The following is a 26,016-nucleotide window of genomic DNA, read 5'->3' on the forward strand; positions in this document are numbered from 1 at the left end:
AATGTCTGTTTTCAACATTTGATGAATCTTTAAAGGCTTATGAGCAGGTATAGAACAAATTAAAATGTGTAATTTTAATTCAGTATCTTCCATATTATGCAATGATTCCATATTGCAAGCATCTACATTACTCTGTAAGCTTCAATTCTATTACAAAAAATGAATTAAAGTCAGAAAATGCCTTAACACAACTTATGTCATTTTAATACAAGATTGCAAAAATTGTGCACTGTATAAAAATAACAATATCGCTCAACTATACCTGGTGTTTTACACTAACAGTTTGGTTAATTAAATAACTACCAGTGTTATTTAATTAAAGAAACAAAAAAATAAAGTAGTGGTCACTGGGAACTACAGGTGGTGGGTTAAACCGAGACGTCTTCCTGTTTGAAGATTGTTAAGGCCGCTGGGTTGGCGCTTTGTTCACTGGATAATATGGGGGTTTCCATTTCCTCCACCTTTACTTTTACTGCAATAACTGTTACAGAGAGACAGGGAAGCCATGTCAGAACTATATTTAAAAAATAAATGCATTTTATATTTTAAGAAGAAATCCTACATACTTTCGTCCTCAGGTTCAGCCTTTATTTGTAAGATGGGAGCTGTGACGGAGGGTTTGCCTGCCTCTCGTGGTTGATTTGTGACGTTTGGTGCCTCTTGTGGTTGATTCGTCTCTGGATTCTCATTACCCTGAGTAGGCTGGGTTTTAGATGTGCATTTATTTGTGTTTTTCTTTACAAATCTTCGTCCTACAGTGACAAATACAGAATAGTAAGAGAATGAAGGAAAGATAATGACAACACAATGCAAATCTATTCAAGGGGAATTTTATGAAAGTAACCATGATGTGTTTATCGGTTACACTTTATTTTAATGTACTGAGTAATATTAAGCAAATACATGTACTTGCTATAGGGTTAGGGTAGGATTAGGATTTGGTTGAGGGTTAGTTGCTTGTAATTATGCTTAATTTATAGTTATTACTATGTACATGTAACAAGGACACTGTAAAATGAAGTGTTACCTGTTTATTATTCAAAATTAAATATTTAGTATTTATTCTTTAAAGAAGAAACTAAGAATAAAATGAAATAAAACATACTCCTTTTCCCCATAAAAGGTTTTGCCTTTTTGCTTGTGTTCGAGCGTTCCTGGCCCTGAGGTGGTTCTACACAGAGAACACAATATAACATGAAAACCACATTTTGGAGTGCATATGAATACTGTGAGAATTACAATAATCTACCTGGTCCGATGGGTGGCTGCAGCTGGTAGCCAGTGATTTCACACCAGCCCACGGGATAAATTTCAGGGGACTGACAGTCTACCCACTGATCAAACTCAGGCTCCCAGCCATCAAAGTGGAGAAGGAGAAGCCGGCCTACGCAGCGCCTAACAGTGGCCACACACACCAGCCGGGGCTCCATGAGGTCCACTGCCTCTAGCTTCATACCTGGGGTAAAGCCGTGGCCTACATCATCCTGGGAAAGATGTTTGAGGAAGGGACCACAAGACCAGCTTAAAAAACATTAAACCCACATATGCAGTAACACATTTTATGTAGCTCAATTGTCAAAATAAAAGGTTTACCGTGTTGAAAAGTCTTCGTGGAGCAGCTAGAGTTCCTGTTTCTTCTAAATATTTTGCCCATGTGAAAGTAGCATGATCATAACCTGATGAGAAAGTAGACACTATCAACAAACACTGTATGAAATTGCAAATATAGGTTCTTTAGCTTCAATATTGATTTTTGTTGAAAGAAGACCACTGGAATAATCGGTTGAGCACATTACCAGGAGGAAGAGTAAGAGGGATGTCGTTGCTCTCGCAATATCCAACAGGTAAAATGGCATGTGAGCTGGCATGGTAGCAAAACCAGTCAGAACCATCACCGATCTCAACACCATCAATGCCAACCATGATGTATCCATCAAGCAACACCTGAGCGATAAGACAAGCCAGGTCAGTGCAATTGCTTTCAACAAGGTAATGTGCAATATTAATTTAAAGTCATAAATAAATAGTGGCTGTGTCGTACCTTACGGACTGATGCAACGCAGATGTTCCCAAGGTTCAGGGGATCAACTGCTTCAAGTTTCATGCCTTCCTCAAAAAACGTATTTCCCAAATAAACGGTCCTTAACTGTTTGCATACAGCAAGGAATTAAACATACTAGATGATAACATGAAAAGATTTTTAAACTAACATTAACACAAAATGAAAAATATTTTTTTTTAACAATATTTTAGTTCATGATATACTCACTAACCTTCTTAAACTGATCTGGCACACTGTTTTGAAGGACTTTACGAAATGCTGGATGGCTACCCATGTTGACATTCACATCTGTGTCAGAAAAACCATGCATGACATCATTACAAATAACCTAACGACAAAAATACAGAGTGAAGAATATGGAAAAACAAAAAGTATTTTATTTGCTATTTTATCTCACACAGTTGTCTAGATTTTTTTGTATGGAGCCCCACACGCAGGGATGGGCAGTATTTATGATACATGTATTTCAAATACGTATTTAAAATATAAAATAGTATTTTGTAATTTGTATTTTATAGGGTTGATGAAAATGGCTTCATATTTTGAATCAAAATACTTCAGTGTTTTGTATTTTTAAAACACTTTGTAAGAAGTCTACATGACATCATAAAAATACGGCCTCTGATTGGTGCCTACTCAGTAGATTGCCCAGACCTGTTGAGATCAGAACAGAAAATGTATCCATATGGAAGAAGGTGGTCAAGGTAAGAAACGTGCAGGCTGCCAGCTTTCCATAAATGTTTTGCCTAAATTGCAAAATAATGCAAAAAATTAAACACCAAGAAACTAAATAAGGATACAATTATGTCTCATTGTTAAACATTAAACTGTTGGTTACTTTAAAACTAACCTTCATCTGGGAGATTACAGGGATATGTGAATATTTTATCTGTTAACTGGTTGCATATGTCAGATTTATTGCATGACTCGGGCAGAGAAAAGCTGTTGCTATCAAACATTGTTAATCAACTGAGTCTGTAGTGGTGAAGGGATAGTTCAAACAGGCCAATTGATAGAAGGTTTGAGAAGAAATTTCATGCTCCCTTGTAAAATAATTTTTTTGTATTTTTAAAATAAAGTAGTACACAGAAAAAAAGATTCCCTCTCCACGTCCAGTCCGAAGCTCTGTATTCTTCAACTCATGCAAAGCTTTCAGACTCTTCATGTTTGTACTGACATTTTGTCTATTAGTGGGTTTCTAGGCTTGACTCAATCCATAAATGCCAGTTTCTTCTCACCTGTTTCTTTGATTGAGTGCCCCACTCTTTCAGACCAGCCTACAGGGTGTACTAGAGGACTCTGCGTGTGACACCAGAAATCTGAGAGCACCTCGCCCGAGGGTCCCAGTCCCCCATCCTCATACAGCAGTCTGAGTCGCCCTCCTATGACAGTATCCACCACTGCCAAACGGGTACGGCTCACCTGTGAGCGATCGACCACCTCCACACGAACCCCCTGTCTGAACGGACACCTCAAACTGTCTGCCATCTGAAAAACACAGACGGAAGACAGTTATGCAGCAATTAAAGAAAATCAGATGGCATCAATGGATTACAAATTTTTCATTGCCTTCACCTTGACATGAAAGTCAACAGGAAGTGTGTGTGCTCCAACTAGTCTCTCCATCAGGTAGAATTTCCAGTCTTTAATATGCTGGTGGACCTCTGTAGGACAAAACAATGGTCAAGATTTAGCATTTTTATGGCATTTATACCCAATGACCTACGGTGTAAACATTCACCTTGAGGAGGGACCAGGAGCTTGCTATTCACTGCACACCAGCCGATAGGATGAACATCAGCCGTGGCTATGTTACACCACAGATCATGGCTGTCATCATCCTCAAAACCCTCATAGCGCAGCAGAGCCTTATAGCCTGAGAGAAACACATCACATCATACAAAATATATGACAAAGAATGAGTCAATTTATCACACAACATCATATTAGTCCCCATAATCTAATGTTTTATTAAAATAACATTTATTACATTTCAAACTACTCTGTAAATGTGTAACTATTAAAACCTCTTGGTTTCAATTTACCAATAACTTCCAAAAACTTGTCCAGAGTCATCGGTTTATGAATCACAGTACACTATATTTTTTTGTAAGAGTATTGTATTGTTTAATGAGTATTGTTTCTTTATTGTTTTTGTTTATTAATTTGTGGTTACCAGTCTGTTAAACTTGTTACATTATATTCAGACTGCAACTAAAGACTTGGGTAAATAAAATAAATATTAAGTATAAATATAATATTCATCTTTTCACACTGAGGGACTCATACTCAACTATTACAAAAGATGAAAAAATTCACTGATGCTCCAGAAGGAAATACGATGCATTAAGAGCCGGGGGTGAAAACTTTTGAACAGGATGAAGATTTTTTGTTCTGATTTATGTCAAGATGGAGTGACTCAAGAAGAAGTGACAACATGTAGACAACATTTCTGAATGGTTAGTTGATGAATTTATGTAGCTTGTGTAGTTATCTTCTAGTCATTGATTAGCATATTCTGTCATGATAATCTATAAATGAGTTCCCGGGGGCAGGGTTTATGTAAATATTGGGGTTAGTGATGTCACTAACCCGGGAGGAATGTCGAGTAGTCCTTACCAGCTGTTTGTTGTAGTCCTTAAAAAGTGATTTCTTTATAAGAAATGATCTCCCTTTGCTTTGTACTTTGAGCGTCATAACTTTGCAGATGTTGTTTATGCTCAAACAGCAACATTACACACTAACTAAAAATAAAAAAGTGAAATAATCAACCACCCCTTTAATATAAATAAAAATAATAAAATATAATATTTATTTGCCGTAGTATTCAGCTGTGGTGGAGGAAACACAAGAGTTTATATACCTGTCAGCTGTACAACAGTGGCGATCCAGTACACCTTACTAGGCAAGGCTGTATGAGTGTTCAAAACCTCCACTTTTAACCCCACATAGATGTCGTCCCATTGAGCGCAGAGTGGTGCCTGTGAAATCGACAATAATGTATTGACCATTATAATGCAATAAGTATAATGTGAAGGAAATTTACACATATAGGTAATATATCATGGTTTACTACATCTATCACATTTATCTATCACAGGTACATTTCCGGAAGGAGAAGTTCGGTGGATAGAAATCACTCACATGTCTGAAGCAGGATACAGGAGCAGCGAGGAGGCCACTTTTCTCAAGGTAACTACCCCAGTCAAATCCAGCCAAAGTAGCTTGGAAGAAGACAGGGCAATATGAACATTAAAACAGTCAGAATTACATTTGTAAAGCTCACTGTAGTAAAAAGCGAGAGGGGTTTGTGTGTTTTCTTACCATCTTGTCCAAATGTTCTGCTCTCCTGATGCTGCTCATTGGCCTTTGACTGCGGAGCCTCAGTCTGTGATTTCAGACCCAGTTTGTGTGATGACTTCCTTATGGGCGGCCTTCCCTAAATACAAAGACACAAAACATTTTTATTACTGTTTGAATAAATACAGTGAGGAAAATAAGTATTTGAACACCCTGCTATTTTGCAAGTTCTCCCACTTGGAAATCATGGAGGGGTCTGAAATTGTCATCGTAGGTGCATGTCCACTGTGAGAGACATAATCTAAAAAAAAAAAATCCAGAAATCACAATGTATGATTTTTTTACTATTTATTTGTATGATACAGCTGCAAATAAGTATTTGAACACCTGAGAAAATCAATGTTAATATTTGGTACAGTAGCCTTTGTTTGCAATTACAGAGGTCAAACGTTTCCTGTAGTTTTTCACCAGGTTTGCACTCACTGCAGGAGGGATTTTGGCCCACTGTATTACCAACAGTAACCTTGGAAACGGTGGTCCCAGCTCTTTTCAGGTCATTGACCAACTACTCCCGTGTAGTTCTGGGCTGATTTCTCACCTTTCTTAGGATCATTGAGCCCCAGTCCGAGGGAGATTGACAGTCATGTTTAGCTTCTTCCATTTTCTAATGATTGCTCCAACAGTGGACCTTTTTTCACCAAGCTGCTTGGCAATTTCCCCGTAGCCCTTTCCAGCCTTGTGGAGGTGTACAATTTTGTCTCTAGTGTCTTTGGACAGCTCTTTGGTCTTGGCCATGTTAGTAGTTGGATTCTTACTGATTGTATGGGGTGGACAGGTGTCTTTATGCAGCTAACGACATCAAACAGGTGCATCTAATTTAGGATAATAAATGGAGTGGAGGTGGACATTTTAAAGGCAGACTAACAGGTCTTTGAGGGTCAGAATTCTAGCCGATAGACAGGTGTTCAAATACTTATTTGCAGCTGTATCATACAAATAAATAGTTAAAAAATCATATATTGTGATTTCTGGATTTTTTTTTTAGATTATGTCTCTCACAGTGGACATGCACCTACGATGACAATTTCAGACCCCTCCATGATTTCCAAGTGGGAGAACTTGCAAAATAGCAGGGTGTTCAAATACTTATTTTCCTCACTGTATATAATTCTATGCCAGAAAATCCCACCTGGAGCCGTGCAAGAATTGAGGCTTTTCTGGAGTTAGATGAGTATGAACGCGAGCAGGACAAACTGCAGAAGCGCTTGGACTTGGAGAAGAAGGTGTTTGTAGTGCCACTGGTTCCACACATTTCACATTTAACTGCAGAGACATGACATTGAGGGGGGTTTACATATACGTTTCCATGTACTTGTGTGAGTTCATTAATATAGGGGTTTCTGAATCACCTATTCCATCATTTTCTGCCGGAGAAGAAAGTGTCACAGGATTATTTACACCGTCATCGCTGGAATTTGGCTGATTGTGGTCTGCTCCATCAAATATTTGCTCTTCTCCATCGTTCTGATTGTCATTCATAAATGTCTCGTCCTGTTCATCCTTTTGAAAGAGCAAAGTTATTTATTCATTAATCAAAAAGTGTTAAAAATTGTATACATGGCAATGGCAACACTATCAACACTGAAATGAATGTGCAGCAGTCAGGTGGTACAGGTCAGTACTCTTTAAGTTGTTTTTTGTTCATTATTATTGTAAAGTTATTTGCTTTGAGACATGAGGTAGTTTAAAGTCATCTCTAATGAGCGCTCCCTGATGTACGCGTTCATGTGTTTTGATGCTTTCAAAGCTAGCCCGATATTGCTAGCCTCTCTGAAAATTACCTAACCTACCTTTAAAGCGTAACTCTAACTAAAATGCAACCTAGGGTCTTTTTGTGAATCTACCCGAGGCAAACTTTCGTTTAAAAGCATAATTAGGATGGAAACGCCAGTATTAACATTAAGTGACATGGCATCTGACGCACAGAAGCCAATGGCACATGTCACTATGCGTATTGGCACATCCGGTCTTTATTGTCATGTGCCAGTGGATAATGGCATGTGTCACTGACATTATCGCGACACACTGACACTGACATGACACCTGACTGACACCGAGTCGCGGACCATGTCACCATATGTTGCGACACCTCCAGTAGTGACTGACAGATTAATCGAGCACCTATACTGATGTAATTGTGACACAAAATCCTAAATAAATAGCCTAATTATGTGATATTTTTAAATATCAATTAAACGCATTAAAGTCAGTAATATTTTTTCAAACGTGTTATTTGTGTCACGTCTGTATTTGATTGGTATGTGCTGTGCCACCGAATGTTTTGTAATACCAGTGCTAATTTATGTTGCTTATCTCGCAAAGTCACAAACTGCCCATTCTAGGGAAGACACAAAATAAATCTATCATGCGCGCCACCACATCTCTCATACACAGTTTGAAAGCAGCTGAAATCACACTAACAAGTATCTTGCGGGTGTCGTCGATGGATATTGCTTATATTGGATAGCATCCTCGATGTCGGATTAATTTTGATTTACGGTGAAGAAGGTGAACATCACGATAACAACTAAGGGGTGAGTCAGTGGAACTTTTTACAGGACCCGCAGTGGTCACATTTATGCCACAGTCATTTTGCAAACAGGTTATTCTGTCCTTGATGGCATCGGAGGTGTTATATTCGCTTGTTAGACAGATCACAATTTTTTTAACTTGATTAGCCTACCTAACCCTAACTAGTTTTTGACTTAATTTAGCATCATGGATAATAGCTAAACCTACCTCTCTGTCCTCCGCCTGACTTATGCCTTTTAGCGCTCTTTTCCTGCGGCTAACAGTGCTAGGGGTGATGGTGCCCTGTGTCTGTCTGTCGGTTTGCCCTGCACTGTAGCCAGAAAAGTCAAAGACAGAAGGTGTTGCCTCAGGCTTGAGTCTGTTCGACTTGGTCTTGATCAGTCTACCACTCGAATCAAAAGTGCAGCTCTCCTCATAGTCTGATGTTTGGAAGTGGGCACTACAGACCCTAAACCCAGGGGCTGTAGGAGGGCTAGCCCGTTTTAAGGCTGCTAGCCAAGATTGTAGGGCTGCCTTTCTCCGTAGAGGTAACCGATGGTAATGGATGTTTAGGCCCGCTGCTTTTGTCCTGTACAATTCATGGTGGCAGCCGGAGACAATGCAATAAGACCCCCCTCTCGATCTGTTGTGCTCTTGAGATGCCATTTTGCTGGAGCTGTCAAGGTAGCCTATCATGCCAGTGACATCACGACCGTTGAAGTTCAAGATGGCTGCGCCCTAGTAACAAAACAACAAACTAACATTACTGTTTCCCCCCCTTGTAACTACTTCAGCAGTTTAAAGTGTACTACCACAAATAACAATGATAACACATCTGATATATCACCTTTACTTTCTATTTCGTTTCAGTTCCCCTTTATTGTTAATACCGCGTCTCCGTATTTTCGTTTTCGGTCAAATTGCCTTTTGAATGGGAGTGCTAGGGGCACTACTATGATAGCATCAAAATAGCTATTTTTAAAACACTAAGGCGGCTCGACACAACATGAAACTTTGCTCGAAGTATCACCAGGGGCTCTACACATTAACTCGAGCATTGAGAACATTGTTTGTGTACACAGAGTTGACTAAAAAGAAAGGGTTTGAACTGTAGCTGTTGTTGTTTCCGGCCGCCAGCATTTTGTCAGTCAAAAATAGTCAATCTCCGAATGCGAGATCCATAGGAGGAAATGTCATGAAGTTGTCATTTCAATGAAAAGCATGATAACTTAGCTACTTAATTTCACAACATGCTGAGCTTTGGGTAATCAAAATTACATTACTACTGTCCTTTATTGACATCATGGGAATCTTGGTCAGCCGTGCAAGATTGTTGGGCTCAGCATGATAATAAGCACACCATACCCTATCCCCCACCCATTTCAACATGGCTCCTATTGTAACACGTCCAGGTTAGGCTACCTGTGCAACTCACAAGACCCCCAAAAGTAACCAAAAGTGCATTACCTCCACTCTTTCTGCAGCAACTTGTAGGCCTACAGCTCTTGGAATAGCATTTTCCCTCAAAAACGATTTCTTTGGTATTCCTTTTGTTGTAGGCACCTTGAAGTCGCCATCGTCAAAGTGGTCACTACAGACTCTGAAGTCCTTCTGTCTTAGCGTCTCGGTCGGTGTGTTGATGTCTACTTGCAAAACAAGCAGCCACCTATTTAGTATATCCCTTGTGCAACGAAACGGCAGTCGGTGAAACGTTTCTGGGATGTTTCTTTTCATCTTCTTCTCACACCCAGGAAAAGCACAAAAACGAACCATCTTGATTTACGCTAAAATAAAAGCCTGTCTCTTGCAAGACTCCTGTATACTAACCTCACTCACGTAATGCGGGTGCAACAAAGTTTCACGCGAGAGTTTACGTCAGCTAAGATTACATTATTTAGACTGATATATTGAATGAAACCTCTTGTTTATTATTAATATTTGAATAGATATTGCATGAGCTAAGTGGCTAAGTTATCATGCTTTTCATTGAAATTACAACTTCCTGACATTTCCTCCTATGGAGTCAGTTCACTCGCATTCGGAATTTCGAAAACAAAAATACGGTCAATCTTAAAAGTGGCGTTTCCATCCTAATTATGCTTCACAGGAAATGAAAAAAAGTTGAAAATAATATTTCAGCCGTATAAAGTAAAAATCATAAAGCCTTTAGCAGCTACCTCCAATTTGTCTGCCGCTGTTTTTTTAGCTTTTGGAATAGCATTTGCTTTCAGATACCGGGACTTGACGCTCTTTTCGGTGAAGTCGTCCTCATCAAAATGTTCGCTGCAAACACGGTAATCTCTTTCGCGTAATGTTTGCAAGGGAGTTTGCACATCAAGCTGAAGTGCAACCAACCACAACTTTAGAATCTCCCGGTTGCGGAGGGGTAGACGGTGAAAGCTCAAGCACAAATATCTCTTCATTCGATTACTGCAATTTGGAAAGGCACAAACTCGAACCATTTTCTCATATTCCTCATAATCTAACTACAAAATCCATCCATCAGATCTGATATTCTCAGAACACCACACACAGCACCGTCATCGGCTGACAGCTGACAGTCTGAGTCTCCACTGTTGCTTAGTTACAGTGATCACGCGCGTGAACTCGACAATCGACTACTGTGGACTTCGACCAAAAACAGGAAGTAAATACAGGTAACTGTTATGTGCGCTGGCTGAATTAACATAACTTTTTATTCATATCTTTCACATCTACTGCAGTCAGATTCACCGTGTTCACTCTGAAGGAATCACTCACATGGCTGTGCACTTGTAATGACACATCAAGGATGTTAAGAGGCTAAAAGCAGGTTTAAAACTTGCCCCATTTAAGTCAACAGGGTGCAAATTTTAAAGAGGATAACACGGTGTAGGCAACACCGATTTTTGTCGTTGTTCTCTGTACTGACAGCACTCCAAATTTACAAAAAAAAATGAGCTCAATGTTAAAATTGACCGGAGTTCTCCTTTAAACTAAAGTTTGTCTCGGGAAGATTCACAAAAATACTCTAGGTTGCATTTTGGGCTCGATGGTGTTTTAGGCCCCCAATGGCTCCTTAGAGGCAGCTAACCCTACCCTCAACCTTAAACATACCCATCCCCTCGCTGCCTGGAAGGCGCCGTTGGGGGCATAAAACACCAAGTGCCGCATTTTGGCGAGAGTTACGCTTTAAGCAAATGCCCTCATTGAAAAGCCATTGCTGTCTCAGAAAAACATCAAAGACATAATTAAGTTTTTGGCAGAATATGTAAGTTTATTCTTGTACTAAATTACTTTATCTATAGTATTTGTGCAATTCTTGCTATCTTCCTGACCAGTGATTTATGGGTAAAAATTAAATGTTTGCCCAGGAGTGTACATTTCAAAATCTATTAAAATATAATAGAGTTATTTAATATTGTAAATTTGTAATAATATTTCACAATATTGCTGTTTTTACGGTATTTTTTGATCAAATAAATTCAGCCATGGTGAAAATCTTGATTATTCTAAAATGTTGACCTAGTATTCATGTCTCCCAGCCTCAGGCTTTTTCAAGATACTCACTGATGCAAACTGTTGAGGTTCAGTGGTCACTCTGGGTTTCCTTCTCGTACTGCATGGTGGTCGGATAAAAACAGTCGGGACAGCTCCCTCCTTCAGTCTCAGCCCTTTAAATCCCATTGTCTTTGCAACGGAATAAGACTTCGGATCAAAGCAGTCCCTGCTGAAGTGTTCAGAGCATAAATGGGAGTACGTCTTGGCGACCCAAGTTTTGCGGGTCTTCTGGACCTGTTTCTCCCATTTGCGGTACTCCACTGGGTCTTTGGGAAATCTGAACATTGAGACATTCTGCCCGCTGAACTTCCCACAGCCATAAGCAACGCATTTGTTGGGCATTTGTAATTTTTTTATTATACGAGGTCCTCAGCGTCTTCGGGAATGCAGTCGGCAGCAGGCTCCAAAAGTTGACTGCGAATAACGTTTAAGAAGCAATAAACTACTTGAATATTTCCACCAAATAATAACATTATACCACATTGGTTTACTGTTACTCGCACTCATTCAATGGTGCAAGCATATAAAGCTTTGAAGAACATTATATAGTTCTGTATAAATGGTAAAATATGACTAATACAGACGAAGATTCAAAGCAATTATATGAACATTGTTGTGTGTAAAAGAAAGCATTTCTTACCTTCTTTATCTCTTAGAAAATCCAGTGTACAGTGGTTTGCTCATCGTGAACAGCGCATTAGCGCCATCATCCGGACTGGAGAACTAGATATTATATTCCAAAATGGCTTTATTATACATGTCTGATTTTATAAGCTGGTTGTTTGTAATATGATGTGATTAGTAGAACGGTTAATCACACAGTGAACAATTTATATGTATTTACTGTGCGTATTCAATTTTATAATATTGAAATATACATCTAAACACGCTTTGTCACTGTATGGTTCCATGGTGTAATGGTTAGCACTCTGGACTCTGAATCCAGCGATCCGAGTTCAAATCTCGGTGGAACCTGTGTTTTCCATTTTTGTGAGGTAAAAACAAATCAAGTAAGTCTTATTGTGTAGTGCGTTTCACAATGCTTAGTTACATATTTTGGACAAATATACTTTTATAATTTTTTTTTTGTTCACTGTTTTAAGATAGGCTACATAGTCAAATAGACTAGCAAATCTTGCTGCAAGTCCACCAGTGATTAAATATTTCATTTTTCCTATAGAAAACTATTGAAGAAATAGTTTGAATAACTATGAGCTAGATGTGTTTTGAGGGCCTCATATGGACTATTTTATTTATTTATTTATATACAGTTTAGAGTTACAGGGACAGTGCACATTAATAAACATTTGTCAATGTGCCAGTTTAGCCAACTTGGCTCATTTTCAACTGTAGCCCCTGGGCAGGTGTAATGTCATATGTCAGATAAAATACATTAAAACAAATCAACAATACTTATACATACAGTAGGCCACATTGCATAAGAATACATAAAGTAGATTAAAACAAGAACAGCAAAACATAAAACAAGGCAAAGCATGCTTCAAGTGATTTGAAATAGCTACAAAGTATGGACACCCACTTGATTGTCTTTTAACCATGATTTTAAGTTCATTTTAAATGACCAATATGAATCACAGTCTCTGATAAACGTAGGCAAACTGTTCATTGTGCGAGCTGCTCTTACTGAAAAAGATGACTGTTCAAAGGCAGTTCTCCTCATTATTACACAATCCCCTCTTACCACAGACCTGGTGTGTCTAACAACAGTTGTTTTCTGCTTTATAACAGCAGTAATTGTGTGTGTGTGTGTGTGTGTGCGTGTGCGTGTGCGTGTGCGTGTGCGTGTGTGTGTGTGGGGGGGGGGGGATAGGAGTCTATGGCCCACTGAGAAGTTTTTGCAAAGTCAGGGAATTTCCATTAAACAACAGATGACTATGAAAGACCAAAGAAGATATCAAGACCATTATTAAGAGGTGTGAAATAAATGTCACTTGGAGGCCTCTTGCCTCTGGGAAAGTGTTGATTGTCCTTGGAAAATTTTTCATAATGTTATCTTGCCTCTGAGAAAGGGTTGACCATCAATTGGTAGGATTCCACAATTAGAGAGAAAGGCGAGAGAAGTAAAACTTAATTGTGGGAAACAGGAGGGGTGAATCTTACCAGAAAATGAAGTCACTTGGTTATTGCGACATAACAGAAAAGAAAAATGTATTAGAATGGCACTCTGGCCAGAGACAAATTCAGATGTCTTGCTGGCATCTCAGCTTTGTTGCTTTGTTCATAAAGTCTTATTTTGACTTCTGGAACTCTGCCGATTCATTCGCAAAAATGACTTTTCTCCACAACACCAGCAAACTGACTGTAACATTTCCCCTCTTATTAGTGATAAAATGTGAATTCATTATTTTAAAAAAACGTATAGCCTATACTTAAAATTATACTTATACAAATTCAGTATTACCAGGCAGCTGTACTGCTGAAATCACTGACTGTTCCTGTATATGCAGCTCCTCCTTTCTACTCAGCTGAACTGTGTCAGCAATGATGTAGCTTAACATTACTAACACTTCTATAAGTGAAAAGGTACATTTCCTTATATTCAATATATTACAGTTCATTCACAGCTGCATGCTCGCACAAGTTCTCAAAATGGCAGGAAACTAACTAATTTGAATGTTTCCTTTGTACGCAGAGATCCCGTCAACCTCTGAAGGCCTCGTCGACGTGACAGCCATCGGCACAGATCCTCAGCAAAGACCACGAGAACCAGACAGGTCCTCCGCACAGACCATACGGCCAGGGATGGCGGATGGGCAGTATTTCAGATACATGTATTTAAAATACGTATTTGAAATACAAAATACTAGTTTGTATTTGTATTTAAATACATTTTTCCACACAGTATTTTGTATTTGTATTTAAATACATTTAAGATGAGTATTTTTGTATTTTCAAAATACATAAAATACTTTTTGCCAGTCAACCTCCTTATCGGGGTATTGATTTTGTGCATCAACTAGTTTAGACATTCACTAGCTCAGCATTGGATCAGCGATTTCTTTTGGAATAAGGTGAGAATGTCATGATCAATTCTACTTGTTGATTAAAGTTAAAATAGTGCATTATTCACTTCAGTTAACATGAAAGAATAAAAGAGCAAAGACAAGTGGGAAAATAGCGTTAGCCAATCAGTCTTCTTGACCGGTAGTTGATTTTTATCAACTATCTTGTCAAATGTGTTTAAAGGTTGTATCAGTGATTTCAGGCCCAAACATAAATGATCACATTCATCTAATCTTTCCTAACGATCCGCTAGCTGCCCGCCCCATAAGCAGGCAGTCAAAAAAACGCGTCTCTGTAGGGAGCCTAGGCTCTGAGATCTGCACACAAAAACGTACTCGGTTACCTAATGTAACCTCGGTTCTCTCTAGAAGAGGGAACGAGTATTGCGTAAGTTGCTTACGCTACGGGTAAAGTTGTCTTTTCTCGAGATCTGAAGCCAAAAAATTATCCTTAATTTTGTATTTATTGTCAATGCAGTGCGGCAGACAGCAGACCAAAGCAGGCTATAAGAGCGTGCTCATTGGCTGTCCTGCGGCAACTGCAGCAGCCTACCAGTGAGCCCTGCGTGATGTCACGCCCAATGAGGGCGCTTCGCGCCCTCCACGCACCTGGCCCGCCAGAGTGGGTGTGGCTAGCGTGTATAAAAGAGGGGCTCACAGGCTGGAATTCTGGTTTTCATAGACTGAAGCGAATAAGCTCGTGGCGTGACACGGCAGGTTACGCAATACTCGTTCCCTCTTCTAGAGAGAACCAAGGTTACATTAGGTAACCGAGTACGTTCTCTTACGAGAGGTTCTCTCGTATTGCGTAAGTTGCTTACGCTACGGGAACTCCTTGTCAACGCCGTGCGCACCGAGCATCAATGCATGAGTCCCAGGGAACCCGGGGAAGATAACATGCGAGAACAGGCGGCCAGCAACGCGGGCCAGCACATGTCATAAGCACTTCATAAGGGTACAGAGCGGCGCTGCCGGTCTGTGTATAAACCCGAGGTGAGTGCGGCCAGCAACGCAGGCCAGCACAGTACACATGCACATCACAGGGAAAATATATATAGAGCGGCCTCACCGGTCCATGTATGAAAAGTGTAAGCCCTAGCGCCACAAGTGAAGACTAGGCGGCCAGCAACGCGGGCCCGCACTAATACATCAGCGCATGATGGGGAAAATACAGAGCGGAACCACCGGTCTGTATAAAGAGACTTTATCACTAGTGCAGCTTACCAGAAAAGCTAGTAATACACAGGAGTAGTCTGTGCATAATAGATGGGCAGAACATACATCCTGCTTAGACTGATAACAGTTTAGCCTGCAAGGCGGGGACTTCCAGATTATAAAATCTCACGAATGTGGAGGGGGAGGCCCAGCCTGCCGCCATACATATGTCGTGAATAGAAATCCCGCTAGACCAAGCCCACGAAGAGGCCATGCCTCTGGTGGAATGGGCTCTGATGCCCATAGGGCACTGCAGGTGTTTGGACGCATATGCAGCTGCGATTGAGTCCACTATCCATCTGGACAGACTCTGTTTCGAGGCGGCGAGACCCTTGGTGCGCCCACCAAACGAAACGAAAAGCTGCTCGGAACGCCTGAAGGCGGCGGAGCGTGTGATGTACACTCTCAGCGCCCTGACGGGGCATAGGAGGTTATCACTATCATCACTGTCGGATGCAGGCAGAGCCGACAGGGAGATGATCTGCGCCCTAAAGGGAGTGCCAATCGCTTTTGGGACGTAACCATGTCTCGGTTTGAGGATGACTTTAGAGTCATTAGGTCCGAACTCGAGACACGCAGGGCTGACAGACAGCGCGCGTGTAAATCCCCCACTCGTTTTACTGATGCCAGAGCTATCAGAAAAACGGTTTTAAGCGAAAGGTATTTAAAATCCACGGAATCTAATGGTTCAAAGGGAAAAGCTTTCAGGGCCTCCAAGACCACAGAAAGATCCCAGATAGGAACCGAGGGGGGCCGCGGGGGGTTCATCCTCCTGGCTCCCCTAAGGAAGCGGATAATGAGCTCATTTCTTCCTATTGCATGGCTGCGCGTCGTCTCAGCGAACGCTGCGATAGCCGCAACATATACTTTGAGCGTGGAGGGGGACCTGCCCTTGTCCAACAGCTCTTGTAGGAAGGAGAGCACCCGCGAAACCCCGCATGTGCGTGGATCCAGGCTCCTAATGGCGCACCATTTAGTGAACACTGACCATTTGGACGCGTAGAGTCTCCTCGTGGAAGGGGCTCTAGACTGCGTGATCGTGTTTATGACCCCTTCTGACAGTTCAACGGGTATCCGTTGATTACCCACGCGTGCAGAGACCAGCGCTCTGGGTGGGGATGCCATATCGATCCGCCGGCTTGAGAGAGGAGATCTCTCTTGACCGGGATCGGCCAGGGGGGTGAGTGCGACAGCCTCACTAGCTCTGGGTACCAAATTTGGTTCTCCCATCGTGGGGCTATGAGGAGCACCGAGTGGCGCGTTTCCCTGATCCTCTTTATTACCTGTGGTAACAGAGAGATCGGAGGGAAAGCATACAGCGGGCGGCTGGGCCAGGTTTGGGCCTCGTTTCGCCAGATTGCAGAGATTTCTGGATCTGACACCGCCCTGTCGGTTCACGTAGGACACCACAGACATGTTGTCCGAACGGACTAGCACGTGGTGACCCCGTATATGTGGGAGGAAGTGCTTGAGCGCGTTCTCGACCGCTATCATCTCCAAACAGTTTATGTGGAGGCATTTTTCCTGGTCTGACCACAGGCCAAAGACTGTTGCCCTCGAACAGAGCGCCCCAACCTGAGTTGGATGCATCCGTCGAGATAACTTTGCGGTGTGAGAAGGCTCCCATTATCACTCCCTGCTGGTACCAGTCGGCCGCTAACCAGGGTCTCAGCGCTGAAACGCAGCTCTGAGTCACTCTGATTCGAATGCCGCCGGAAGCCCAGGCTCGGCGAGGCACACGGGCGTTCAACCAGCGTTGTAGGGGGCGCATATGTAATAGACCCAGCTGAAGCACTGCTGCAGCTGAAGCCATATAACCCAGCATCCTCTGAAACGTTTTCAGGGGTGCGGCGCTGCCCAGCTGGAAAGATGCGGCCAGGCGCTGGATACGGCGCGCGTGCTGTATCGACAGCCGAGCCGTCATTGCCACAGAGTCCAGTTCCAAGCCCAGAAAAGAGGTTGACTGACTGGGCAGTAATGAGCTCTTGGTCCAGTTGACCGCGAGACCCAAGCTTTCCAGGTGCCTGAGAAGCACTGTTCTGTGAGAGATGAGTTCTCTCTCTGACTGTGCTAGAATCAGCCAATCGTCCAGATAGTTCAAAATTCGCATGCCCTGACCTCTCAGGGGAGCGAGAGCCGTGTCCATGCACTTCGTGAACGTACGGGGTGCTAAAGACAGGCCGAACGGCAGGACGGTGTACTGATATACCTGACCGTCGAAGGCGAATCTCAAGAATGGCCTGTGACGGGGTATTATCTGGATCTGAAAGTAAGCGTCTTTCAGATCGAGGGAGATAAACCAGTCTCTCGGGCGAATTTGCGCGAGAATCTGTCTGGTTGTGAGCATCTTGAACGGTCTTTTCATAAGAGCTTTGTTCAAGTATCTCAGATCTAGGATTGGTCTGAGAGCTCCATCCTTCTTGGGCACGAGGAAATAACGGCTGTAAAAACCTGCCTCGGTCATAGAAGGGTGTACCGGTTCTATGGCCCCTTTGCACAGAAGCTTCGCTATCTCTGCACGAAGTAGGTGTGCTACTTCCCCATTCACTCTCGTCTCGGTTCGCGCTCGAAAGCGCGGGGGACGGCGAGCGAACTGCAGTGAATAGCCTTCTCTCACTGTGCTCAGCACCCATTTTGACACGCCTGGAATAGCTTCCCATGCTTTCACATGTATAGCTAAGGGCAGAATGGCCTCCGGGTTCCGATAGCCGTGATGTACGGGCTCGAGAACCTAATTCGGAGGCGCGGGCGCGGTGCGCGTGCTCTCGGTGCTTGAATACGGCGGCTCGCATACAGAGATGGCTGGCTGTTTTACACACATTAACCCGGTGGCTTTGGACGGGGAACATATTGTGTGATGGACAGCCAGCGATAGCGGCGCTGGGGGTGCAGTGTTCGTTAGTATGTGTGAGCGCTCGGGGGCGGGCACAGGACTTACACACCGCGGGTGACCGGTAGTGAGGGGCCGTGTAACAGAGTGGGCAGTGGGTAGGTGTTGGCACGGGGTTGTGGACACGTGACCTACATTCAACACTCGAGCAGCTTTTGTCCGCTTTATGAGAGTGGGCTCTGATAGAGACACGGGGTTTATAGTGCTTGTGTGTAGGGGTGAACACAGAAACGCGGGCACATTTCCTACACTTGAAACACATGCGGCGTGAGCCGAATAACCAGACATTGAGCTCTTTTTGAGATTTCTCTGGGTCGCCGTGAAAACGGCGGTTGAGTGCAGGCGAGAGGGTCAATTTACCGGCTCATTGGCTGCTAGATAAGCGTCTGCAGTAGCCATGACGACGGGGACTGACAGCGCGTGAAGCTTTGACAGTGGTCCGGCCACAGCGGGACTTAACCGTCTTTTCCTCCCTAGTGCTGCTAGGAGGACTTCGCTGGCTCGGGTATCAGCGCGATCTTAGGCCGAGGTCCCCGAGAGGGAGGCGGCCTGTTGCGGCTGGTCGAGCGCGATCCAGGGCGGCCGCCCTGTCATCACTGCGAAGACGGAGGTCGAGCTGGACGCTGTGTGGAGCTTTGTGCAGGCTGGTCACGTGGACGGCGTGCGGCTGAGCTCGAGCATCGAGGCAGGAAGAGGTCCATAGCCTGCGTGGTCTTATGTACCTCCGAGAAGCGGTCAACGATCCCGTTAACCGCTGGGCCGAAGAGGCCGGTGGGGGAGAGCGGGGCGTTGAGAAACACGTTGCGCTCAGCATCCCTCATGTCGGCGAGCGTCAACCAGAGGTGCCTCTCTGTGACGGTCAGCGAAGACATGCACCTTCCAAGAGCCTGGGCAGCGGATTTCGTGGCGCGAAGGGAAAGGTCCGTCGCGCTGCGTAGATCCGTTATGGAGACCGGGTCCGAGCCTTTCTCGTCCAAAACACGGAGGAGATCGGCTTGGAGGATCTGTAATATCGCCATAGAATGCAGGGCTGATGCAGCTTGTCCGGCGGCAGTGAAAGCGCGGCCGACAAGGGCAGAAGTGGTCCTGCAGGCTTTAGACGGGAGGGCAGCCTTTGAACGCCATCCAGAGGGCGGGCAAAGGTGCGCTGTGACCGTCTCTTCCACGGGTGGAATGGCATTGTACCCCTTCTCGGCGGCGCCGTCAAGCTGTGAGAGCGCCGCGGAGGTATGGGAGGAAACTCTCGCGGAGAATGGAGCGTTCCACGATTTTGAGAGTTCCGTGTGAAGCTCTGGAAGGAAAGGTGCAGTCCTTGAAGCGGGTGCTCGGCGGCGGCGGTGGAGAAAGCAGCCGTCGAGTCTGTTCGGCGCTGGTTCCTCAGGCGGCGACCACTTGAGGCCAAGCTGGTCAACGGCCTTGGTGAGAAGGCGCAGAAGCTCCGCATCCTCGCCGGCTCGAGTACGGCCGGATTCCTGGACTGACGAGGAGGCGGTGGACCATTCCTCGCTGTCAGAGGCCAGGATAGAACAGCTGTCAGCGGCGGTGTCCTCGTCCAGTTCATCCGCCTATTCCCCTGAAGCGGCGGCGGCGCGGGCGAGTGCCGGCGGCTGCGCGGCCGAGAGGGGGGGCGGAGAGGGAGAAAGAGAAGCTCGAGGGAACGGATCCGGCGAACTTCTCATTGCCGCGGGTGACTCCGGTGGTCTCTGGGAACGGCGCTTCTTTCTGCGCGGCCCCGCAGGGACAGGCGGAGTGACAGCTTCGTCGTTAAAAGCTTTAAGTCGAGCCCGCAGGGTCGACATTGAAAGCTCCTCGCACTCAGGGCAGCCGCCCGAAGAGAGTGCGGTGGCGGCGTGCTCGCGGCCCAGGCAGAGAGCGCAGATGATGTGGCGGTCTCCATGACTGAGCGGGGCTTTGCACGAACCGCAGGAAATGCGAGGCATTTTGATAAAAACGCCTCGCGCTCTTTTAGGAGAGAAAGTGTGTGTCGCGGGGCGAACACACACAGCAGTGAAAAGGATATGTCGCTGGATGGCGTAGCAGGCACGGAGGGCTGAAGGCGGCGAAGACGGCCGGCTTCCTCAGACGCTTCCTAGGCTTGCTGGTCGCTTGTTTCAACGGCGGCGGCTCTCAAGATCCAGCGATGCGAAGAGCTTCGCTGAAGACATGAAAATCAGAATTCCAGCCTGTGAGCCCCTCTTTTATACACGCTAGCCACACCCACTCATTGGGCGTGACGTCACGCAGGGCTCACTGGTAGGCTGCTGCAGTTGCCGCAGGACAGCCAATGAGCACGCTCTTATAGCCTGCTTTGGTCTGCTGTCTGCCGCACTGCGTTGACAATAAATACAAAATTAAGGATAATTTTTTGGCTTCAGATCTCGAGAAAAGACAACTTTACCCGTAGCGTAAGCAACTTACGCAATACGAGAGAACCTCTCGTAAGAGAACAATTGGTTTCACCAACCACTCAAAACCAAAATAAATAGTGTTTCAACCAATCACCGACAGGGGGTGGGTGTTGTGAGGTTTTGGTGTTCTCCAACTTCGCGTGCAGCTGTGCGCGAGCACAAAACCTCACAACACCCACCCCTGTCGGTGATTGGTTGAAACACTATTTATTTTGGTTTTGAGTGGTGGTGAAACCAATTGTTTTTGTGTGCAGATCTCAGAGCCTAGGCTCCCTACAGAGACACGTTTTTTTTGAAGGCATGCTCATGGGGCGGGCAGCTAGCGGATCGTTAGGAAAGATTAGATGAATGTGATAATTTATGTTTGGGCCTGAAATCACTGATACAACCTTTAAAGCATTACTGCATGTTAGGGCTGGGTGATATGACACTACATATCATAGCGATGATATAAAGTTTGAATTGATGGAACTTTTTCTAAATCGTTTACATAGATGGGCCTATTTGTGGGGTAAGCAAATATCCGTGCAGCTTTTAGTGGGCAGGAATTATTGGAACATTGGAGTGAAAAAACAAACACTGATGAATGATACACCACAAACATCTTCAGCTATTAGTTTTATTGTACATAAAAATAATAATAAAAAAGGGGTAAATATTTTCAAATGAATCTAAATTCATTCTAATTTCAAATTTTAGATACACTTTCTAATTTTAATAAACTTATAGAAACAAATAAACTTTACATAAAATAAACATAAAATTACTTAAAAAGCATTGGACTACCTGCAAAAAATAAATTAAAATAAAAAACCTCAAAAGAGTTTGAAATTCAGTTTATGCTGTGGAATCAAAACTGATATTGAGAATTGTGAAACCATGATATTGTTACTGTGAAGTAAAATTTAGATTTTTGTCATATCGCCCGCCCATCCATATTCTTTGCTAGATAGCAGAAAAGGTTCCCACAGTTTTACATACAGTATGATTTTTTTAATAGTGTTCACCACAGGTAATAGACTACATTGTAATCAGAAATAAGTATATAAATGGCTGCTGTTTTGCATAGGTTTATTTGTAATTGCAAGAAAGAAAGAAAGAGAGAAAGAAAGAAAGGGCAGAGATGTGGTTGTCAGTATAAATGTAAAGTCAGGCCTATGTAGTTTCTTCATTCACTGTGACCAGTACCTGCACTGGATGGCCAATTTCACATGTATTTTGTGTATTTTCAAAATACAAAATACTGTATTTGTATTTAAATACATTTTTCCACACAGTATTTTGTATTTGTATTTTAAATACATTTCCATGTATTTATGGCCATCTCTGCATACGGCCAGCTTCGGCTCCATACCAGCGTGATGAATCCGATCTTCAAGCAAAAGGAACTGCATGAAATATTTGAATGCTACTGATCCAAAATCTGATTTCTGACTTGTGATGCAGCCTGAACCATCACACTGTGTTCATTCGTTGGCCAGAGGAGAATAGCCCCCCTGACTGAGCCTGGTTTTTCCCAATGTTTTTTTTTTCTCCATTCTGCCCTCATAGAGTTTGCATTCCTTGCCACTGTCGCCTCTGGCTTGCTTAGTTGGGGACACTTAATATTCAACCATATTATTGATTTGACTGCACTGACACTATTGGAGGAGAACTGAACTGAGCTGGACGATGACATCACTGTTTTTATGCTGTATAGATGAAATGAACTAATTCAGTATTTGATGATCTTTACAACGGAACTGAATCAACACTGAACTGACTTCAGCTGAACAACGACACTTTCCTTTTAGCGCATGCTGTAGAGCCGAAATGAACTGTTTGCATGATTTACTAATTTTCCTGTTATCACCGTAAAGCTGCTTTGAAACAATCTGTATTGTATAAAGCACTTTATAAATAAAGGTGACTTTACTTGACTTCACTATGTTAAAGTCAGCATGAAAAGGAAGTTGCAATAGTCTTTTCTTTTCTATAATGACATATTTTCTGTGAAACAAGCTTCTCGAACAATAAAAAATGTTGTGCGGGACTTTATTGTGTCTGTTCTTGATTTCTATGATCTCATGTGAGTGACAGATTGCACCGCCCTGATGAAAATGCACAACTGGGAGGGGAGGGGAAGTCATTTTGATTGAAGATTAGGGGCTCATGGATTAAAATACTAATAATGATGTGCACAGATTAATCATATATAGGCCTATTATAAATTCTACAATATTCCATAAAAAAACTAAAATAGTCTATTTTGATTTCATGGCTGTTTTAAATTGAAGCAATACGTTTTATGTGAAGTTTTTTGATCAAACGTCTTTTGGCCATCCATGTTTTTCTAAAGGTCATATATGTAGGCCTATAGCTCACTCACTACACCAGGGCAGTATCATTTTGTCCCAGACCCCATGAATTTTAGCACTGGCCCCGAACACTGGTGTACGACTCCCAGAAGTTGTATAGCACCATCCAATCACATTAAAACGGGCAAATTCTTGCCATTTTAGTGTGCAGTATGTCAGAGAGTCAGTGAATGGACAGTGGGTCAGCTGTGGGTGTGCTGTTTGAGGTAACAATAACCTTGAAAAGTAACCTTAGTATCTTAAAAAGAGCAAGAGTAAAGACTGCCAAGATGCATAAAGTAGGGTCATGAAATCTGAGTAAATAAAAATAAAAAAACATGATTTTAATCATAAATTGCCAAACTCAGAGGCAATGTTATGTGTCCTTTAGGACTATGAATAACTGTCCTGCAATAATTGTCAGAAAAGTTCCCAAAAGGTGATTTGCCTATTGTTAGGCACATTGTTAGGCCTATAACCACTTCTTCCTTTCATCTAATATATTGATAAAAATAGTAATTGCTCCGGATTGACTGAATTTGCTTCATTTTGCCTTAAATGTCTTAAAACATTTTTCAATAGCAAATAACTTTCATAAAATAAAGCATTGGGGAGCCTTTTCAATCCAAACCTCTCCAAAACACTTTCGATTCTTTGTTAAAAGTAAAGTATAGAAAAATATTATGAGGATAAAATTTGCCTGCTGTATTATTGCTAGCCAATGATAAATCAAAAGCAATGTGACATTCAGTTCCTCCACAAAGGCTGATCTAGAAAGTCATTTTCTAATACCTTACCAATGAATTAGACAATAATTTAAAATGGCAATCTGTTTATAAGAATTATATAATAGTCATAATAATCATTAATAATTAATGTTAATGATCATATTTATTCAAGCTATTTAACACAATTTAGGTATCATAGCTGTCATTCAACTGGGTACAACAACCTCAATTTAAAAAAAGATGAGTACGCCTTAAATATTTGCCCCCGGTTTCACAGAGGCTTAAGACTAGTCCCAGACTAAAATGCATGTTTGAGCTGTTTTAACTGCACTGACACATCTTAAAATATCAGTGTCAGTGTCATTGTTTTGTCTCAAGATGCACACAAGTAATTTCTTTTTCTAAAGCATGTTTATAAAAGCTACTTAAATCTCCTAATTAACTAAGGTCTAATCCTGGCTTAATCTAAGCCCTGTCTGTGAAACCGGGCCATAAAGGTTTAATATTTAATTGGCGCGTTCGTCAACCCTCGTCAAGAGGGTTCTTGCGTAATGACTAAAAATGAACAAATTATTGTAAAGATAGATTGACCGATATATAGAAGAATGTTGTTACAGAATAAGGTGCTGTTTTATTTTCAACATTTCAATGCAATTCTTGAATCAGTCAATCAAGTAAAATGTAGGCTCATTCTTAAATCAGTTCTTTGCTTTGTTTTTTGCACATTGCCTAATAAGTTAAAACACTAATCAAAGTGGGATATTGTTTGTTATTTGTTCCTCTTTTTAAAGAAGCTTGTTTCAAGCCATTGCATCTAATAACTAAATCCTGCTAAGATCAACAATGTAAATCTAGTATAAGATTTTAGTGACTTTTGAAATTTTCCCATTAAAACGTGAAAGGTGTATTTCATAACAAATTTATTCTAATAAGCTAATAAGTCTGTAATTAAAAAATTTTCAGGAACTAAAATAACAACTGACATCTGTGAAAATTAAAATTCACTTATTGACACGATTTAGATATTGACAACCTCATCCGACTCAGTCTACAAAACACACCTCTGTTGCGAACAGATATGACAGACGAGCAAAATTATTTCAAATACATCATCGCTCAATCCTGTAACTCTTGACGGGACTAGATGAGTTCTTGTAGAGCCGCTGCGAGTGTCTTTTTTATCCTTTCTTGCCGAGCCGACTCCCCCTACCTCCTCCTCCGCTTGCAGAATTGTATAAAGAACAAAAATCGGACAGGGGAGGGGGGTTGATACGCTGAAGCTGAAATCGAGAGGCGAACCCAGGAAAGAGGAGTATTTTGTACACGGGACTTTCCCCCCCTTCGTCCCTAAAAAGGAGGGGGAAATGTCATATTTTTAAAAGCGATATTTTTAAAATCGAGGATTACGAATAGGCTTACGCGCCTATCTCTGAGGATATATATTTTAATTCGTTAAAAAATATGGCCGAGAACGTTCTGGACTCTGGCCCGCCTTCAGCCAAGAGGCCTAAACTGTCCTCCCCGGCACTATCTGCCTCAGCCAGCGATGGAAACGGTAAATATTTATTTTGTTTAATTTCCACGATATCGAGATATTTGATTCACCGATTGCTTGTTTTGTATGTACCTTTGCATACTCAATGCGTTTAAGCGGTGAATGTTTTTTTTTCCTCTTAGTTTTGTCACAGGCTAGCAAGCTCAGGCTAGTTTGGGAAGCTAACGACGTCGTATCCGCACGAGACTTAGCTTTAGCTTGTCATTCCAGCTAGGTTAGCATTAGCGCTTCTCCGATCGCTGTTGGGATTCACTCACAGCGGCAGACCAGCACACGCTGTCCCCCAGCTTGGGTCTGTGCTTAGTGTCAACTGGTGTAAATGTAAAACTGACGGGTGCAATGAAAAACATCATAGTTATACGGTGGCAATAACAGTAGTTGGATTTGT

General features: G+C 42.5%; 2 protein-coding genes across 12 annotated transcripts in view; one reads left to right on the forward strand and one right to left on the reverse strand.

Moving 5' to 3' along the window:
* Nucleotides 1-178: 178 nt before the first annotated feature.
* l3mbtl2 (L3MBTL histone methyl-lysine binding protein 2) lies at nt 179-12,321 on the reverse strand. 8 transcript variants are annotated; one of them, XM_082151117.1, is made up of 19 exons: nt 12,114-12,321; nt 11,483-11,887; nt 8,162-8,671; nt 6,772-6,922; nt 6,552-6,685; nt 5,387-5,501; nt 5,207-5,286; nt 4,926-5,043; nt 3,804-3,938; nt 3,638-3,726; nt 3,301-3,550; nt 2,274-2,350; nt 2,042-2,146; nt 1,797-1,944; nt 1,594-1,676; nt 1,250-1,484; nt 1,106-1,171; nt 567-752; nt 179-481 (listed from the first exon to the last, which is right to left on the reverse strand). In XM_082151117.1, exons 2-19 carry the CDS (start codon nt 11,813-11,815, stop codon nt 369-371), a joined length of 2,928 nt encoding a protein of 975 aa, XP_082007243.1. In that variant the 5' UTR covers nt 11,816-11,887; nt 12,114-12,321; the 3' UTR covers nt 179-368. The 8 variants fall into 8 exon arrangements, with proteins under 8 accessions (XP_082007243.1, XP_082007242.1, XP_082007245.1 ...); XM_082151116.1 differs by lacking the exon at nt 12,114-12,321 and having other exon boundaries at nt 11,483-12,105; XM_082151119.1 differs by lacking the exons at nt 11,483-11,887; nt 12,114-12,321 and adding an exon at nt 10,111-10,516.
* Nucleotides 12,322-25,161: 12,840 nt separating this feature from the next.
* Nucleotides 25,162-26,016, forward strand: part of ep300a (EP300 lysine acetyltransferase a) — a 34,007-nt gene continuing 33,152 nt past the window's right edge. For 2 of the 4 annotated variants that reach the window (XM_082152233.1, XM_082152236.1), the window contains exon 1: nt 25,163-25,628. In XM_082152233.1, the coding sequence (XP_082008359.1) occupies nt 25,535-25,628 (94 nt within the window). In that variant the 5' untranslated portion in view covers nt 25,163-25,534. Of the gene's footprint in view, nt 25,629-26,016 lie in introns of all 4 variants that reach the window. The other 2 variants (XM_082152234.1, XM_082152235.1) reach the window with 2 other exon arrangements.

Source organism: Leuciscus leuciscus (assembly GCF_965113295.1).
Source record: "Leuciscus leuciscus genome assembly, chromosome: 21".
Taxonomy (NCBI): domain Eukaryota; kingdom Metazoa; phylum Chordata; class Actinopteri; order Cypriniformes; family Leuciscidae; genus Leuciscus; species Leuciscus leuciscus.

Bases quoted from the DNA above. Each gene is read 5' to 3' on its own strand.
- l3mbtl2 (XM_082151117.1), bottom strand. From the start codon at position 11,815: ATGCCCAACAAATGCGTTGCTTATGGCTGTGGGAAGTTCAGCGGGCAG. The intron at 1,677-1,796 runs GTAATGTGCTCA...CTTTCTCATCAG, and splicing joins CCCTCTTACTCTTCCTCCTG to GTTATGATCATGCTACTTTC. The intron at 1,172-1,249 runs GTAGATTATTGT...TTCTCTGTGTAG, and splicing joins GCAGCCACCCATCGGACCAG to AACCACCTCAGGGCCAGGAA.